Source organism: Aphelocoma coerulescens, chromosome 3 (genome assembly GCF_041296385.1).
Source record: "Aphelocoma coerulescens isolate FSJ_1873_10779 chromosome 3, UR_Acoe_1.0, whole genome shotgun sequence".
Lineage (NCBI taxonomy): Eukaryota > Metazoa > Chordata > Aves > Passeriformes > Corvidae > Aphelocoma > Aphelocoma coerulescens.
Genome location: NC_091016.1, coordinates 57,131,068 through 57,148,540, shown reverse-complemented (window position 1 = coordinate 57,148,540; position 17,473 = coordinate 57,131,068). Strand labels below are relative to the sequence as shown.

The 17,473-nt window shown below is 43.2% G+C and overlaps 1 protein-coding gene across 2 annotated transcripts in view; it reads left to right on the top strand.

The window, feature by feature from the left end:
* The window catches only part of UST (uronyl 2-sulfotransferase), a 166,529-nt gene that overhangs the window by 111,829 nt on the left and 37,227 nt on the right, over positions 1-17,473 (top strand). For both annotated transcript variants that reach the window (XM_069010404.1, XM_069010405.1), the window contains exons 6-7: positions 7,683-7,780; positions 16,529-16,686. In XM_069010404.1, coding sequence (XP_068866505.1) covers positions 7,683-7,780; positions 16,529-16,686 — 256 coding nt within the window. The remainder of the gene's footprint in view (positions 1-7,682; positions 7,781-16,528; positions 16,687-17,473) is intronic.

Genomic DNA, 17,473 nt, shown 5'->3' with positions numbered 1-17,473 from the left:
GCTGAGTCCAGCTCTGGGGCCCTCAACATAAGAAGGACATGGACCTGTTGAAGCAAGTCCAGAGGATGTTCATGAAGATGATCAGAGGGCTGGAGTACCTCTCCTATGAAAACAGGCTGAGAGTGTTGGGGTTGTTCGGGGAAGGGAAGGGAAGGGAAGGGAAGGGAAGGGAAGGGAAGGGAAGGGAAGGGAAGGGAAGGGAAGGGAAGGGAAGGGAAGGGAAGGGAAGGGAAGGGAAGGGAAGGGAAGGGAAGGGAAGGGAAGGGAAGGGAAGGGAAGGGAAGGGAAGGGAAGGGAAGGGAAGGGAAGGGAAGGGAAGGGAAAACCTTAGAGCAGCCTTCCAGTACCTGAAGGGGGCCTACAAGAAACCTTGAGAGGGACTTTTTAAAAACAGCATGTAGTGACAGGACAAGGGGCAATGGCTTTAAACTGAAAGATGGTGGGTTTAGAGATTAGGAAGAAATTCTTTACTGTGAGGGTTATTGTAACAGGTTGCCACAGAAGTTGTGGATTCCCCATCCCTGGAAGTGTTGGGGAGACCAGGCTGAATGGGGCTTTGATGCACGTGATCTAGTGAAAGGTGTCCCTGCCTTGCCAGGGGGATTGGAACTAGGTGATCCTAAAGTCCCTTCCAGCCCAAACCATTCTATGACTTGCTGCTTTTTTGTAGGCATCAATTTTCTGGAGTCCTCGTGCCCTCCATTAGGGAGGGCTGAAAAGTCCTTGAGGTGGTGGGTATTTCCTGCTCAGCATTTGCAGAATTGAACATACGCCATCCCTAATTGATTTCATTAAAGCTCATCTTCCAAGCAGACAAATTTTCCAGGTTCTTCTGTGAAGAAGTGTTGGTAAACAGAATTAGCAGATGTACTGTCTCCTTGCTGTTAGTTGCCAGTGGGATTCGTTCTTGATTACAGTATAACAGTCTTCATTTTTGGTCTTCCCTGGATCTGTGCCCTCTGTAACAGGATGGTTATTTAATGCTTGCACACTGCTTCCAGCTGGCAGCCACTCGGCCTTTTTTTGGCATATTTTTTTTCTACTTTTTTTGATGTATTTCCCATGCTAAGATGGTTTGAGGTGAAAAATACAAAAGCAATGGAAGAGAAAGATATGATAAGGTGTCTGCTTACAACTGTGAAGTGGTTCCATTCTTACTGGTAAAACTTATCTTGACAAATTACTAACATGATTTCTGATAACAGAAAAGAGAGAAATATATCCACCTATGTATTTTCTTGATGTTGTACATCATCTTAAGTTAGAAAATAATGATGTACAAATGTATTTAATGTTTGTCACATCTGAATAGTGGCATTGTGGGCATAGTTCATCACTTTTGCTATGTCAATGCCAGCAAAAATTTGTATATAAATGAATAACTTATGTCTGCACTTAATGAAAATGTAGATGGTTAGCAGAAGATGCTGTTTTGTTAGCTGCTGCTTCACTTGCTAAGATGCCAGAAAGAAAAGTTTAATACATTGTTGGCTGAAAAGTCAGGCAAATTAGCCCAGGCTAAAGAGTCCATTGAAAAAAAAACCAAAAAGTGAGACTTAAACTTGGCAGCCTCTTTACTTGGGGGGGTGGGGGGGAAGTAAAAACATGTATTTTGCCAGAAGAAATTGGAAAGTCAATTCAAAGAACCCCCAGAATTATCCTCTACAAAAATGCATTGAGTTTGCATGGCAAGCTTTTGGTAGCAGTGGTGGGGTACTGGGGAGCCAGAGGGGCTTCTGTGAGAAGCTGCCAGAAGCTTCCCCCATGTCCCGTGCAGCCAATGCCAGCTGGCTTCATGATGGACCTGCTGCTGGCCAAGCCTGAGCCCTCCAGTGATGGTGGTAGCACCTCTGGGGTAATCTGTTTAAGAAGGGAAAGAAGTTACTGCCCAGGAGCAATTGCAGCTGGAGAAGAGTGACAATATGTGAGAGGAGCAGCTCTGCAGACACCAAGGTCGATGGACAAAGAGAGGGGGGAGGTGCTCCAGGCACCAGAGCTGAGATTCCCCTGCAGCCTGTGGTGCAGACCATGGTGAGACAGGTGTCCACCTGCAGCCAGTGGAGGACCCCAGGCAAGAGAGGGTGGATGCCCACAGGAGGCTGTGAAGGACATTAAAGTAGTGACTGAAGTCATCCGCTGTGGCCTGTGTCACCCTGTGCAGCTGGAGTGCTGTGGTGGCGTTGTGGTATTTATGTGCACAAGCCCCATGTTGTTTGCTCTTCTGGTAGAAGACCAGAAGGCAGTGGAGGAGGAACAGAAAAGGTTTTCTGTTGCTTTTTGAGCTGGCAGAGCCTCACAGAAGTGAAGGGGCAATCACAGCTGGTGCAGGGGGGCATGTGGGGACAGAAGCCCTGCATTCTAGGGTTAGCTGGATCTGCTCTGCCATCTTGTGGAGCTTCTCTCCAGGATGCCCACTGGTCACTTGGCAGCTGCCACTGGTGTCCCAATAAACTTGTCCAACTTGCTGTCATCTCCAGAGGACAATCATCCCACACAGTTTGGCACAGTCCACCCCACCTGGCAGCCCACCTTGGAGAGGCTCAGCACCACAACAGCACAGGATGAGAAACATTTGGCTTTGTCTATGTTGGTAGTGCTGATTTGGGAAGCAATGCCCAGCACCTGCCCACCCCACAGCAATCTGCTGCCAGTGATGTTGGCATAGGTGCACAAACAGATACCAGATGCCTCCAGAATTTGAAAGAAAGAAGTCATCTTGCTGCTGTGTGGCTCTAGTTATCCAAATACTTGATTGAGATTGAATAGAAACATTAAATATCAACTGGTGAAGTAAAACTCTCTCTAATTAGGAATAAAAGTGTGTTGCATTGTATCTTATGTTTCATTAAATGTGTAAATAATTTGTGCTCCTAAGTAAGACTTAGCAAGTCATTTTACATTTATACTTGGAAACCTTCATGCCACCTATACCTTGACTTTTCAGTGTCTTTCTGCCGCCTTCTGAAGGAGGAAGTTTTGCTTTTCCTTCTTTCATTTCATATTTGTACTCACAGGCCCTTTCCTGAGCCGTCATGTTTACATTTTCTTCCCCATCACTCTATGGTCACCCAGAGTTCCCTAGCTGGAGCCAGAAAAGATGGGGAATTATGTTGGGGTTTTTTTAGCGTGGCTGTGTTTAGTTCATATGATGCAACATTGTCCTCAGGATGTAATGGTCAGTTTGACCTCTTTACAAACACCAGGTATGTGAGAGAACACTTTACAAGCTGTGAGAGGATTCTCGGTGGCTCTCAGGAGAGTTGGAAGAATTTTCCTTGGCTGGCAACAGTGAGGACAAGACTGCACTGCTGACTGTAGTGGTGTATGAAGAACAGCGTTGTAAGCAGGAGAAGTCACCGTACACTGGGCTCAGTCGCTGGTTTTCCACATAATTTTATTCCATTTCCTTTTATGAAAACTTGAAAGATATTTATTTAGGTTGCTGCTGACACACCTCCACATCTTCACCCTCCAGTCTGAAGGAGCATGCACTGTTCCTGTGCTGTGAGCAAGGTCTCCTGGTTTCACACAAGTTGAGGTATCCCACAGGGGCAGGGCATAGAAAGAGGGTGTGTATTTTTTGTTTTGGTTGTGAGAGAAAGGATATTTTTGTAGTTTTCTATAGATGAACAGATGGAATGGAATGGAAATTATTTGCAAGGCATGTATGTATTTGAGTTATGATTCCTTATTTTAAATTGTCAGGGCTACTAAGAATTGTAATGCATCCATGACAGAATTTGGTGTTTCTGTAATTTTTGGCTGAGACACTGATAATAAAAAAATAGGGAATACCTTGAAGCCTAAGGTTTTTTTTGTTTTTTTTTTTTTTTAAATATGGGTGTTCCTTCTACTGGACAAAAAAAAAAGTTGCTATTTCTGTCAGTACTGTTAGGATTTTGTATTAGGAGGAAAAAAAATCTAATTCTCAAATCTTATGGCACATCTTTTTGTATATGGTACAGTATTTGTCATAAGTTAAAGATGTTAACTTCAGTAAATTGCTTATTGTTCTAAAAAAGAACACCTTAAAGTTTTCTCTTTTTGTGATGGCATTAGAAGTCCCAAAGGAACTTTTTAGCCCTTCACTCTCTACAACTACCTGAAAGGAGGTTTCATGAGAGGAAATGTCCTTAAGTTGCATCAGGGAGGTTCAGGTTAGATAGTAAAAAAAAAAATTTCACTGAAAGAGGTGTTAGACATTAGAATAAGTTGCCCAGGGAGATGATGGAGTAACCATCCCTCGAAGTGTTAAAGAGGCATCTGAATATGTGCCCCAAATGGCACTTGGGGATATAATTTAGGGGTGATTGTGGTGGTACTGGGTTAACAGTTGAACTAGATATCTTGAAGGTCTCTTCAAAATCTGATGATTCAGTGATTCTATGAAATATTTTTAGTTGGGTGCTGACTTCTTCTTATAGCATGTATGAGCTCACTATGGCAAATAAAATAGTTTATTATTAATCTCAGAAAAACATATTAATAATGCACCTTTGATATATTTCTGATGGATCAGTAGTCTGACTCATCGACAGATTAAAGGATTAAGGCATGTTGTGATTTTTATTTCAAAGACGATTTTACAGAAGAACGCAGCAGAAATTACTGGCTTAACTTTTCAGACAAAATTGTTACATGAGTACAACAACATAGTACTGTTTAAAAGAAAGACAGTTTCTGTTGTTACTTGGAGCCCCAGGGGTGATTCCTAGGCCTCCCACTGCCCTGTTGAAGACACAAGCCCAGTGGGATGTGAGTGATATGAATTGTAGCCAGGAGCTGAGGAATAAAGTAAAATACCTCTTTCTTTCTTGTGAAAGGTTATGATCAAAGTACTCCTCTATGTTTCATTCTGTATCTTTCCTGACTGTGTTAAAATAATTCTTTTGGAAAGCTCCTCCAGTGATTTAAATGAGCAAGGCTGTCATCTGTCACCTTGCAAATTTTTGTCTCACACACAAACATTTCTGCCCTGAAAGATCTGTGTTCTGCTGAGAAAGCATGTTCTTACTGGAAAATGTGGTTCAATTAATGTTGCTTAGGATAGCAGAATAACAGTGCCTAGAGTAGCGTTGTTTCACCTTGGTTTTCCATGCTCCAGGAAAACCCCAGAAATTCCTGAGTGCCACTAGCACCAAAAGGTATCTTCCTGTAGGGGTGTTTAAGTTTTGAATGACTAGCATACCTCCATCTGATCTTTTTTTCACCCTTTTTTTTTGGTTGAAAACTGATTTCACATCTCATGGAGTGATCATGTGCTGCAAATGCATGAGGACACTCCAGCAGCTGGAATACAGATCACAGCAGTGGTGGCAAACAAAGCCTGGGAAGGGGCAGTGCTTCTACTGCAAAGAAAGCCTGGTGCTTCGGATGTCAGGAAGGTGAAATGCATGTCCTTGTGTGGCAAAAGATTGTAAGTTTGTAGGAAAGCTCACCTGGCCTTTGTATTAAACCTTGAGTCATCAACAAGGAGCAGGGAAGATTAGATTAGAGTCCCCCTGATTGTTTCAGTGATCCTACACCAGTTTACTCTAAAAAGGACACTAAAAATCTCTTTTTGAGTTAGTATCAGCTGTTCACTTGCTAAAGCTGCACGATTTTCCATGTGAATTTACATTGCTTTTATTGTACAGATGTTTCTCTGGCCATGTCAATCAAATACTGTTTTCACAATTACAAGAAGGTCCCGGTTACACTTTTGTATTGATACTCCTCTTGGGGAATATTTTCTGACCCACCATATACATTATTCTTGCGAAGAAATGATGAGTTTCTTTGTTGGGAGCTAATGTCCATTCGCCTTTGTATGGGAATGAGAAAAGAGATAATATACTTAGTGGGGTGTTGCTACAGATTTTTGAATCTTATGTAGGTGTTCTCTCTACCTTCCATCTAGTTCGTCAATCAAGTGCAAGCCATCTTGGACATAATTTAAAGTATTGTCAGGACAATATTTCATATTTTTTAAAATCCAAGCAATTTATTAATTCATTGCAGGTCTTTAGGTTCTTATGAAAGGCAAAAATATATATTCCTGAAAGCATCTCTGGTGGTGTCTATAGTAAAAGCACAATAAGCCTTTAAAGAAGTGCAATTTGTAATTCATATTAAAAAAACTCAATTGGGATGATCGGAGAGGCACATTGCCTGTGCAATCTGTACATCCACACTAAGATTTCTTAGTAATCATAGCATTGAGAATGGGGGACTGGTTAGCTTCAGCTCAGAGCCTTTAATGTCAAAATTCAGGTCTTGACCATAAATCTTCTGGTGTGTGTTTAAGGCAAGCCCTGAATAGGCTGTGGGGAGGAGGGGAAGTTGATTGTTTGTATCCCTGTTGGCAGTTCTTACATTGCTTTCTTTAATGGTTCCTCACCATGTGATTTACTTCCTAGCCCAGGGTCTTCTGATGTGCTTATAAAATTGGATTCACGTAAGTGTGAGACAGAGTAGGAACCAGAAATGTACTTTAAGAGGCTTACACGCCCAAATGGGGCTCTAATGTAGTTAGGTGAGAGAACTGAAGTTCTGGGAAGAGCTTTTCTTTGATGAGGCCTCAGATGCAGATGCTGGAGGCCTGTGCCCTGCCCTGACCCTGGAGAGCAGGGGATGCTGTCCGTGTCTTCCGTGCTACCAAGCACATCTGTCTTGTGGAATGTTCTCTATCCCGTTTTATTTACTTGATAAAATACGGATTTGTTTAGTTGTTGGTTTGATATTGATGTGTATCACGCCTATTGCATTGTGAAAGCACACATCTGAATAACAGTGAAGATTGATTCTGCAGAGGTGAGGAGATCCTTCCTTTCTTGCTTTTGTTGTCTTACACATTTTTTGCCCTGTATGTCTCTGGAGTGGGTGTGTCTGCTTGCAGAGTAAGGCTCTATTAGATTAGATAAGGCTAATGGAATTCAATCCACGTGTTTCTTATTGTGCTGAAGTAAAGCTATAAATGGAATGCAGTTCCTCAGGGTTTAGTAGCTATGCCTACTCTTTGAAAAATGATAAATAGCTTCTAATTAGATGAATGGTATTTCATGAAAATGATACTTTATTATAACCCCTTTTCTCAGTGGGGCTTTGCACAGTAGGTTCAGTTCTGAAAATCTGAATTTACAGAATTGTAACCAAAAGTGATGTATGTTCTACTATTGAGTGAGATGTGTGAATTACAGCTTGCATATCTTCATTCCAGTCATTGAATGAAGCAGAATTTAAAAAAAAAAAAAAAAAAAAAAAAAAAAAAAAAAAAGAGAGAGAACAGGTAATAATTGTTGCTTGAATATCATTTATTCTGGCTACTTCAGGTTTCTTCCAGGGTGTATTTAGAACAAAGAAGAGCCTGAAAATAATCTCCTGCATATTTTAAATATTACTCAGTATGAAAGTTGATTAATGTGTCCCACTTTGAATCATACAGTAATCTCAGTATAATAATTGTGGGGTTTGCAGCAAGGAAGAGAAAAGTGCTTTCTGCATTCTAGGATAAAATAACTTTTTGTTTCCCCTGCTGATACTTAGAAGTAGATAGATGGACCAATAAATGACTTCTAAGATTTTTGTTATAGCCTCAGCACAGTTCTTTGACCCTGAGATGACTATAGAAAGTATGAGATAAAAAAACAGTGTCTAATAGAGAAAGGAAAATACAGTAATTTATTTTCTTTCCTCCCCCACAGGACATTAATGTATGTATCCTTGAAAACTACCCTGAATGTTCCAATCCCAGGTTATTTTACATCATACCATATTTCTGTGGACAACATCCAAGATGCAGGTAAATATATGCAAGGTATTTCAATTTGTTCAACAACAGCTATTGCCAACATTTTGTCAGAAACTGGTAATAAAGAGATGACATTATTTGAAGTACAAGAGAGAAATGTAAGTACAAGGAATGTAGCACTGTATGTGGTAACTGCATGTATTTATTTTGAAGTAAGGAGGGCACTGCAAATGTAGCACTATTCTCTTGATTCATAACATGAATAATTCATCAAATCCAAATGTATTTATGGGAAATTTTTTTCTGGGTTACTCATTTTATCTGCGCTGTAACTTTGTAATACATTTTTGATTTGCTCAGATGCTTGTATCAGGTCTACATATGAGGAGTACAGGTTTCTGTGTCCATGTAAGAAACCGCAATCATGCTTAAAACTATGTAAAGTGCAGCCTTCTACTGCTATAATTGAGCTACCTCATTTTTAAATTACACATTCTGTGTATGCCATTCTCATTTTGCTGTATTACTGATACCATAGTACATTTTTATGCAATAATATATGAATAATTTTAAATACTTTTTTGGTTTTAAATACTTTTCTACTATTGGTAACAAATGTTCTTTGTTAGGCTTGTTCAACTTCAGAGTATTCTGTTTCTGTATTATTCAGGCTTCTCCATAATGAAACAACTGCACATTTTCCAGAACTTCTTTCAAAAGCCATACTTCTGGTAGCAGTAAAAACAAGTGAAAATGTGTTACTTCTTTTGTCTTCATTTCTAAATATCTTTGTTGTAAAATCCTGCCTTCTTTTTTGGCTTAAGTGAAGTTATATATAAGAAACAATACAGGTTTATGACTTCATTTACATTACACATTTTTTATTAACATATTTTGGCTTTCTTTGCAAATGCTTGTGATTGCACATTGAACTTGTGTGCGTGAGTAATTCCATTAACAGTCACATGCCTGAATACTTTCACAACATATCTCTCTGAGGTTCCCAAGCAGCATATTGAAGTACTGTTTTATACCTTGTTGAAGATCTGTCTCCTGTCTTGTCCTTGCACTTCCTTCACCTACATCTTAATCCCACAAGGAGCTACAAACAGGAGGCTCATAGTGTTTGTTAGGACACTTGCTCTTCCAGAAAGCGGATCAGTGCACAGAACATGGTAGAGCATGAAAAACCTGCTACAAGTCTGCTCTAGGAGTAGAAAGTAGTAAGCTTTTCCACGTAGTGGAAAGAACTTCAGACAAATGTTAAATTCACTATTTCGTAGGCTCCACAATAACCTAATGAAGTCAGGGAAGAGGTGTGATTTTCAGCCGCTCCCAGGCAGTGTGGGCAACTGATTTCCTTTAGCTTGGGACACTGGCATTGTACCTCATCTCAGTATGAATGATGACTCCTTGCCTTGGGATGACTTTATGCTGTGCATCCCCTATTGCCACTGTGTGCCCAGACATGAATCCTGTGCCTTTCTGAGTCTTTAAAAATGGGTGCGAAAGAAAGAAAAAAAAAGCCAGGTGAATTTCTCGAAGCAGTTTGTACTCCAAGTTTGTGCTCTATCTCTCTGCATGCTTCTGCAGCAGCAAGAGCAGAGGAAGCATCCTTTGCTGCTTTTTAGCCAGCTTTCGGCTCTGTTTCTCCAGAGACAGATGGAGAGTTAAACTTTTTTTCTCCCTGGGACTTTGGCTTCTTCTTTTCTTCTGGAACTGTTCAGAACTTTCCACTGAGGCCTAGAGGGAGCCCAGGCCGACCCAGCTCCAAAGAAGAGAGCGAGAGAGACTACACTCAAAGAAAGGACTGAAATTTACCAGGTTCTCTCCACAGCAAGAGGTTTTATTATTTAGCATTATTCTTTTCCCATTGTGCATTGTGTCCGTTAAATAAATAGTTTTCTTCCCTTTCACTTTCCTCCAAGGAAAATTTTTCCCGAACTTGGTGGGGGCCCTCCCCACCAGGTAACCTGCCTTCTATCAGAGGACATCCATTTTGGACGTTCCTCCTAACTTGTCTCAAACTGGGACAAATAATTATTGGCGCCAAGCGCGTGGCTTGGAGGAAAATGAAAAAACTTGTAGTAATTACATTTTGGTTTGGTTTTAATTACTTTGTATTGGGGTAAAGTAGTCACCATGTTGGTTGAGTTCATACTGTCTCTCTGGTTTGAGGTACTAATGTCTTTCTGGTCCCTAGGCCTTTTTGCCTATCCACAGATTGCTCAGATTTTGTCCCTGGTACGTAACTTTTGCCAAGCAGGGTCATGAATCCAGATTTCTATTTTGCTGTGCTCAGTGATAATGATTTATAAGAAGTTAACAGAGGTACAGGCAGCTGTTCAAAATGTGTATGATTTGTGGTTTCTCCGTCCTAATCCCAGTCCTAGTTTCAGTAGCCTGTTTTGGAGGTTTATTAGTAATTGCACCCAGTTTGTTAGAGGAGGAGATGGGGTTTCCCAGCCTTTCATCTCCTTCCCCTTTAAATTTAATACATTATCTTTTGAGAATGTTCAGTTTCCTCTGAATGTTAAAGAGACCACTTTCCTGGTATTTTATCTGGTAGGCTTCCTCTATATGGTTTGCAGTTTGTCTAGAATCAGGGCTGAGATTTCCAGGGTGACTGATGAGACACCTAACTCAGGCATAGAAAATCCTGAGTGGTGTGGGGAATGGGAGGATACGGGCCAAACTCTGAAGAAATTCTCTGACCCAATAGCTTGGAATTTCCACCCTGAGCAAATTCAGAACCCAGCTGAGGTGGGGAAATACCTGAAAGAGAAATGCAATGACAATTCTAATGAGAAAAAGCTCATTGCAATATGTTGGGCCTTGACATATGCCTATCGCACACTGCTACGTACTGTAGAACAGCAGGTAAAGGTAGAGGGGCAGGAAGATAAATCAGCAAAGCCTGCAGACACCCCAGTCACTCAGGCTGCAGCCAAACCAGACAGCAACCGCAAACCAGATGGAGACTCTAAGCCATTGACAGTGGCTCCTGTCACGAGGAAAGAGCACACAACCAAAACTGATCACCCAGTGAAAGATGATGATGATGCAGGGGAAGGAACCTCAAAGCCACCAACTGACTCAGGCACAGAAACTATTACTGAGTCCATGTCCATAAAGGACCTTTGTAGCCTAACAAAGGACTACACCCGATGGTCTGATGATTCCATAATAAGTTGGATGGTCCGTATTTGGGACACAGCAGGAGATGATATAATGCTGGACAGTGCTGAAGTGAGGCATTTGGGATCCCTGTCACGTGATCCAGCTATTGACCAAGCAATAATAAGGAGGGCTGAGTCTATCAGTCTCTGGACACGGGTCTTGAGTGGCGTAAGGGATAGATACCTGTGCACAGATGATTTCTATATGCAGCAAACGCAGTGGAAGACCATAGGACAAAGGATCCAACACTTGAGAGACCTAGCGGTGGTAGAGATTGTCTACACAGATGACCCCGGATTGAGGAGTCCAGACTGGGTCAGAGTTAATCCAGTGATGTGGTGAAAGCTCATACAAGTTGGGCCACAAGAATACGCTTCTGCTTTAGCAATAATGAAACTGGATGACAGTGAGAATGAGACCATGCAGCATATGGTGACAAAGCTCTGAGCATATGCAGATGCCGTGCATGGCCCAACACATGCAAGAATTGCAGCTGTAGAAACACGTCTGCAGAAAGTGGAAGATAAGATAGAGAAGAATCACCAGGAACTCAAGAAGGAGATCAGCGAGGGCCTTCTCCAAATTTCGGTGGTACAGACCAGAGATTCTGTTACCAGACACAGATGTCGTCCAGCTAGAGAGAGAAGGTTCATCCCTTGAGGTGAGCGTGGTTCTTCCTGTGTGATAGTGGGGAAAACATGAGGAGGTGGGATAGAAAACCCACTTCTGCTCTGGCAGCACGAGTGCATGAATTGAAGGAGTGCAAGACTCAGAAAGAAAGTTCCACCAGAAAGGAAGTAGCTCCAGTTGCCCATAGCCCAACTGCCATATATGACGGAAGAGAAGATGACATGTCTTATCCCCTTGAAGGAACTTCTAAAATGTATGGCCAGGGAAGGAAGGATAACCAGGACTAGAGGGGCCCTGCCTCTAGCCAGGTAGAGACCAGGGAAAACCGTGTTTTTTGGACTGTGTGGATTCGTTGGCCTGGCACATCAGAACCACAAAAATATGATGCCTTGGTTGATACTGGTGCACAGTGCACAATAATCCCATCGCAACATGAGGGGGCAGAATCTGTTTCTATTGCTGGCGTGACAGGTGGATCACAAGATTTGACCCTGGTGGAAGCTGAGGTGAGCCTGACCGGAAAAGAGTGGAAGAAACATCTCATTGTGACTGGTCCAGAGGCCCCGTGCATTTTGGGCATAGACTTCCTCCGAACTGGGTGTTTCAGAGACCCAAAGGGACTCAGGTGAGCTTTTGGGATAGCTGCTGTGGAGGCAGAGGGCATTAAGCAATTGAACGCCTTGCCTGGACTATCAGAGAACCCGCCTGCAGTAGGCCTTCTGAAGGGGGAAGAACAAAGAGTACCAGTTGCCACCTTGACAGTGCATTGCCAACAGTACTGGACAACTTGAGATGCTGTGATTCCCATCCACAAGATGATCAGTGAGCTGGAGAGCCAAGGGGTGGTCAGCAAGACCCACTCACACTTCAGTAGTCCCATTTGGCCTGTGCGCAAATCTGAAGGAGAATGGAGATTGACTGTGGACTATCATGCTTTGAATGAAGTAACTCCACCGCTGAGTGCTGCAGTGCCAGACATGCTGGAGCTCCAGTACGAGCTGAAGTCCAAAGCAGCGAAGTGGTATGCCACTATTGACATTGCTAATGCATTTTTCTCCATTCCTCTGGCACCAGAGTGCAGGCCTCAGTTTGCCTTAACCTGGAGGGGTGTGCAGTAAACCTGGAATCGATTGCCCCAGGGGGGTGCAAGCACAGTCCCACCATCTGCCATGGACTGGTCCAGACTGCACTGGAAAAGGGTGGAGCTCCAGAACATCTGCAGTACATTGATGACATCATTGTGTGGGGGAACAGCACAGCAGAAGTGTTTGAGAAAGGAGAGAAAATCATCCAAATTCTCCTGGAAGCCGGTTTTGCCATCAAGAAGAGCAAAGTCAAGGAGCCTGCTCAAGTGATTCAGTTCCTGGGAGTGAAGTGGCAAGATGGATGGCATCCAATTCCCACCAAGGTCATCAATAAGATCACTGCAATGTCTCCCACCAACCAACAAGAAGGAAACACAAGCTTTCCTAGGTGCCATAGGTTTCTGGAGAATGCACATTCCCAAGTACAGCCAGATTGTGAGCCCTCTCTACCTGGTTACCCGAAAGAAGAACGATTTCCACTGGGGCCCTGAACAGCAACAAGCCTTTGCCCAGATCAAGCATGAAATTGCTCATGCAGTAGTCCTTGGCACAGTCAGGACAGGACCAGAAGTGAAGAACATGCTCTGCTCTGCAGCGGGGAGCCATGGTCTGTCCTGGAGCCTCTGGCAGAAGGTGCCTGGTGAGACTCAAGGTCGACCACTGGGGTTCTGGAGCCGAAGCTACAGAGGGTCTGAAGCCAACTACACTCCCACAGAGAAGGAAATCTTGGCCGCCTATGAAGGAGTCCAAGCTGCCTCAGAGGTAATCGGCACTGAGGCACAACTTCTCCTGGCACCCCAACTACCAGTGCTGGGGTGGATGTTCAAGGGAAAGGTTCCCTCTACCCACCACGCCACCAGTGCCACATGGAGCAAATGGATTGCTCTCATCACACAGCGCGCCTGTATCGGAAAACTGAATCACCCTGGAATTTTGGAAATAATCACAAATTGGCCCAAAGGTGAAAACTTTGGTCTTAGTGATGAGGAAGAGCAAGAACAAGTGATGAGTGCTGAAGAAGCTCCACCCTACAACCAACTGCCATCAGAAGACACACACTATGCTCTTTTCACTGACGGATCCTGTTGCAATGTAGGAGTGAAACGAAAATGGAAAGCAGCCATATGGAATCCCACACAATAGGTTGCAGAAGCTACTGAAGGAGAACGTGGATCGAACCAACTTGCTGAACTCAAAGCCATTCAGCTGGCCCTGGACATTGCTAAAAGAGAGAAGTGGCCAAAGCTCTACCTCTACACCGATTCCTGGATGGTAGCCAATGCTCTGTGGGGATGGCTGGAAAAGTGGAAAAAGGCTAATTGGGAACATAGGGGAAAACCAGTCTGGGCTGCTGAAGAGTGGAAAGACATCGCTACCCAAGTAAGAAAGCTAACTATGAAAGTCCGCCATGTAGATGCCCATGTCCCCAAGAGTAGGGCTAATGAAGAACACCAAAACAACGAGCAGGTAGATCAGGCTGCAAAGATAGAAGTGTCAAAGGTAGACTTGGACTGGAAACACAAGGGAGAGTTGTTCCTAGCTCGATGGGCCCATGATGCCTCAGGCCATCAAGGCAGAGATGCCACCTATAAGTGGGCACGAGACCGAGGGGTGGATCTAACCATGGACAGTATCTCCCAGGTGATCCATGACTGTGAGACATGCGCTGCGATCAAGCAGGCCAAGCGGGTGGAGCCCCTGTGGTACGGTGGGCGATGGTCCAGATACAAGTATGGGGAGGCCTGGCAGATTGATTACATCACACTGCCTCAAACCCGCCAAGGCAAGCGCTATGTGCTCACAATGGTAGAAGCCACCACAGGATGGCTGGAGACCTACCCTGTGCCTCACGCTACTGCCCGGAACACCATCCTTGGCCTTGAAAAACAAGTCCTTTGGAGGCATGGTACCCCTGAGAGAATTGAATCTGACAATGGGACTCATTTTAAGAACAGCCTTATTAACACCTGGGCTAGAGAACATGGCATTGAGTGGGTGTGCCACATCCCTTACCATGCACCAGCTGCAGGCAAAGTGGAACGGTGCAATGGATTGTTGAAAACCACCTTGAAGGCACTAGGTGGGGGAACTTTCAAAAACTGGGAGCAGCATCTAGCAAAGGCCACCTGGTTAGTTAACACCCGAGGTTCCACCAATAGAACTGGTCCAGCCCAATCTGAATCCCTGAATACAGTAGATGGAGATAAGGGTCCCAGTAGTGCATGTCAGAGGACGGTTAGGAAAGACTGTTTGGATTAATTCTGCCTTGAGTACAGACAAACCCATCCGTGGGGTTGTCTTTGCTCAGGGACCTGATTGCACATGGTGGGTAATGCAGAGAGATGGAATAACATGCTGTGTACCATGTGAAGGGTGAAAACTACCTGTAATGTGGAATGCATGTATACCACTGCTTGCTGAGTGTCACTGTCACTGTTTGTACGCAGCTGTATATGTATATGTATGTATTAATGTGTGTGTGTAGAGCCGACGATGTGGGATAAGGGGTGGAATGTCTTGGAGTGACTTTATGATGTGTATCCCCTATCGCTGCTCTGTGCCCAGGCATGAGTCCTGTGCCTCTCCGAGTCTTTTAAATCTGGGTGTGAGAGAAAGAAAAAAGCCAGGCGAACTTTTTGAAGCAGTTTGTGCTCCAAGGTCACTCTGTCTCTCTGCGTGCTTCTGCGGCAGCAAGAGTGGAGGAAGCATCCTTTGCTGCTTTTCAGCCAGCTTTTGGCGCTCTTTTCTCCAGAGACAGATGGAGAGTTAAACTTTTTTTCTCCCTGGGACTTTGGCTTCTTCTTATTCTCCTCCTCTGGAACTGTTCAGAACTTTCCACTGAGGCCTGGAGGGGGGCCCAGGCCGACCCAGCTCTGAAGAAGAGAGCAAGAAAGACTACACACACAGAAAGGACTGAAATTTACCAGGTTCTCTCCACAGCAAGAGGTTTTATTATTTAGCATTATTCTTTTCCCACTGTGCATTGTGTCTGTTAAATTTTCCTTCAAGGAAAATTTTTCCCGAACCTGGTGGGGGAGGGATGGCTGTAACCTGCCTTCTATTAGAGGATATCCATTTTGGACATTCCTCCGAACTTGTCTCAAACCGGGACACTGCTGCTCCCAGAACATAACTTATATGAATTAGTATATGGGATTTGGGATTCATAAGGTTGTCTAACCACATTATGCTTTTGGGAAACAGAGAAGCGTAAAGATGTAACGAAGTTCTGCCAGCTTCTCCCACTGGGAGAAAAGATAGAAGAACCCTAAACTGTTCTTAAAAACCAGTATCAATCACAGCAAAAAAAAAAAAAAAAAAAAAAAGCAAATCCTGTAGCAAAACTTCAGGGGAATCAAGGGTAATGACAGGGAAAGGGAAGATCCTGGAGACTTTGGCAGAAGTTAAAATGAAGGACAAGGTGGAAAATTGTAGTGTTCTGTGTAGGATTCACCAAGTAACAGCAGGCAGTGGACATTGGTCCCAACAGTTCTGCTGATGTGGTTTAGGGATACCACCACCCCTCAGCACCTTCCAACACCCAGGGCAGCCATTCCTCCCATCAGACAGTTTTTGCTGCTTCTAAGTTGAAATACCAAAGTTCACAAGTTTGAGCTGATAAACAGCTCGGCAGAAGATGTCTTCAGAATGGAGTACTTTCACACAGCAATTAGCCTCCTTTTAATATGATCCTGTTTTTACATGCCAAACCAATTTTAGATGTTGCATGGAAAAGCTCAGTAAGCTACTCAGGTTTGGTGGGGGGTCTTTTTTTGTTCTAAGTATAGCACTGAATATTTTTTTTATTCACTTTTGTTCTTGGCTTGAATTTGAGAAGTAAATGCATAATTAAACTTTTCTTTTTCCCTCCTCCATCTGTTCTTCCCCCATCAATTTCATACAGGGAGCCTGGTGAATGGGCCCTTGAAAGAGCAAAGCTGAACGTTAATGAAAATTTTCTGCTTGTGGGCATTCTGGAGGAGTTGGAGGATGTGCTGCTTTTATTAGAAAGATTCTTACCTCATTATTTCAAGGATGTGCTTAGCATCTACAAAAATCCAGGTAACTTTTTTCATTAAAAAGCTATTCTTACGGAAACTTCAGCAAAATATGAATGGCTGCTGAAGGGTACATGTTTCTTTCTTGTTCAGTCAATGAAGAAGTTTGTCTCCCTTTTAGGGAGCAGATTTGATTAATGGGGAAGGTCACATATTCCACTTTTATCTTTAATGTTACTGTGTGGTTTTCTTACCTTGCAAGCACTTGTTGCTCAGTGATCTTTCCACATGCTAGAAAGCTTCCCATTTTCCACTGGAGTAGCTTTTCCTTCTTTTAATTATCATACTCAGTTCTCAAATAATACTGTCAAAATATTCCCAAAATGGTGTCAGCAATATGTACTTAAATAAACCTTCAAGAAATGGTTTGGGGAGCTGGACACTTTGGAGATTCTCTAGGACCAAGTTCAGCCTTGACTACGAGTTGAAATGAAGTGAACCTTCAGTTGAGCTGAGTTTAGGTGAAGTACAAATAAGAATGTGTATTTACAACACTTCCAGTACAAAGCATACTGAGGAAAGAGGCTTAGGAGACTGGAGTAGAGAAATGAAAATGGAGGGCACTCAATCTACTCCTTAATTTGCACCTCGTGGGCATTCTGAAAGGGTTCCCTCTGTCAATTCAAGCCTCCAACACTTATTTATTGCTGACTTCTTTAAAAAGCAGTCTTGTGTCCTATGCCTAAAAATAAATATGATGCTTCTGGAGGGCTGTGCATGTCATTCCAGCAGAATTGATTTCTTGCTTACATTTGACTGGCTCATCAACATTGTATGAACCAAGCAGGGGT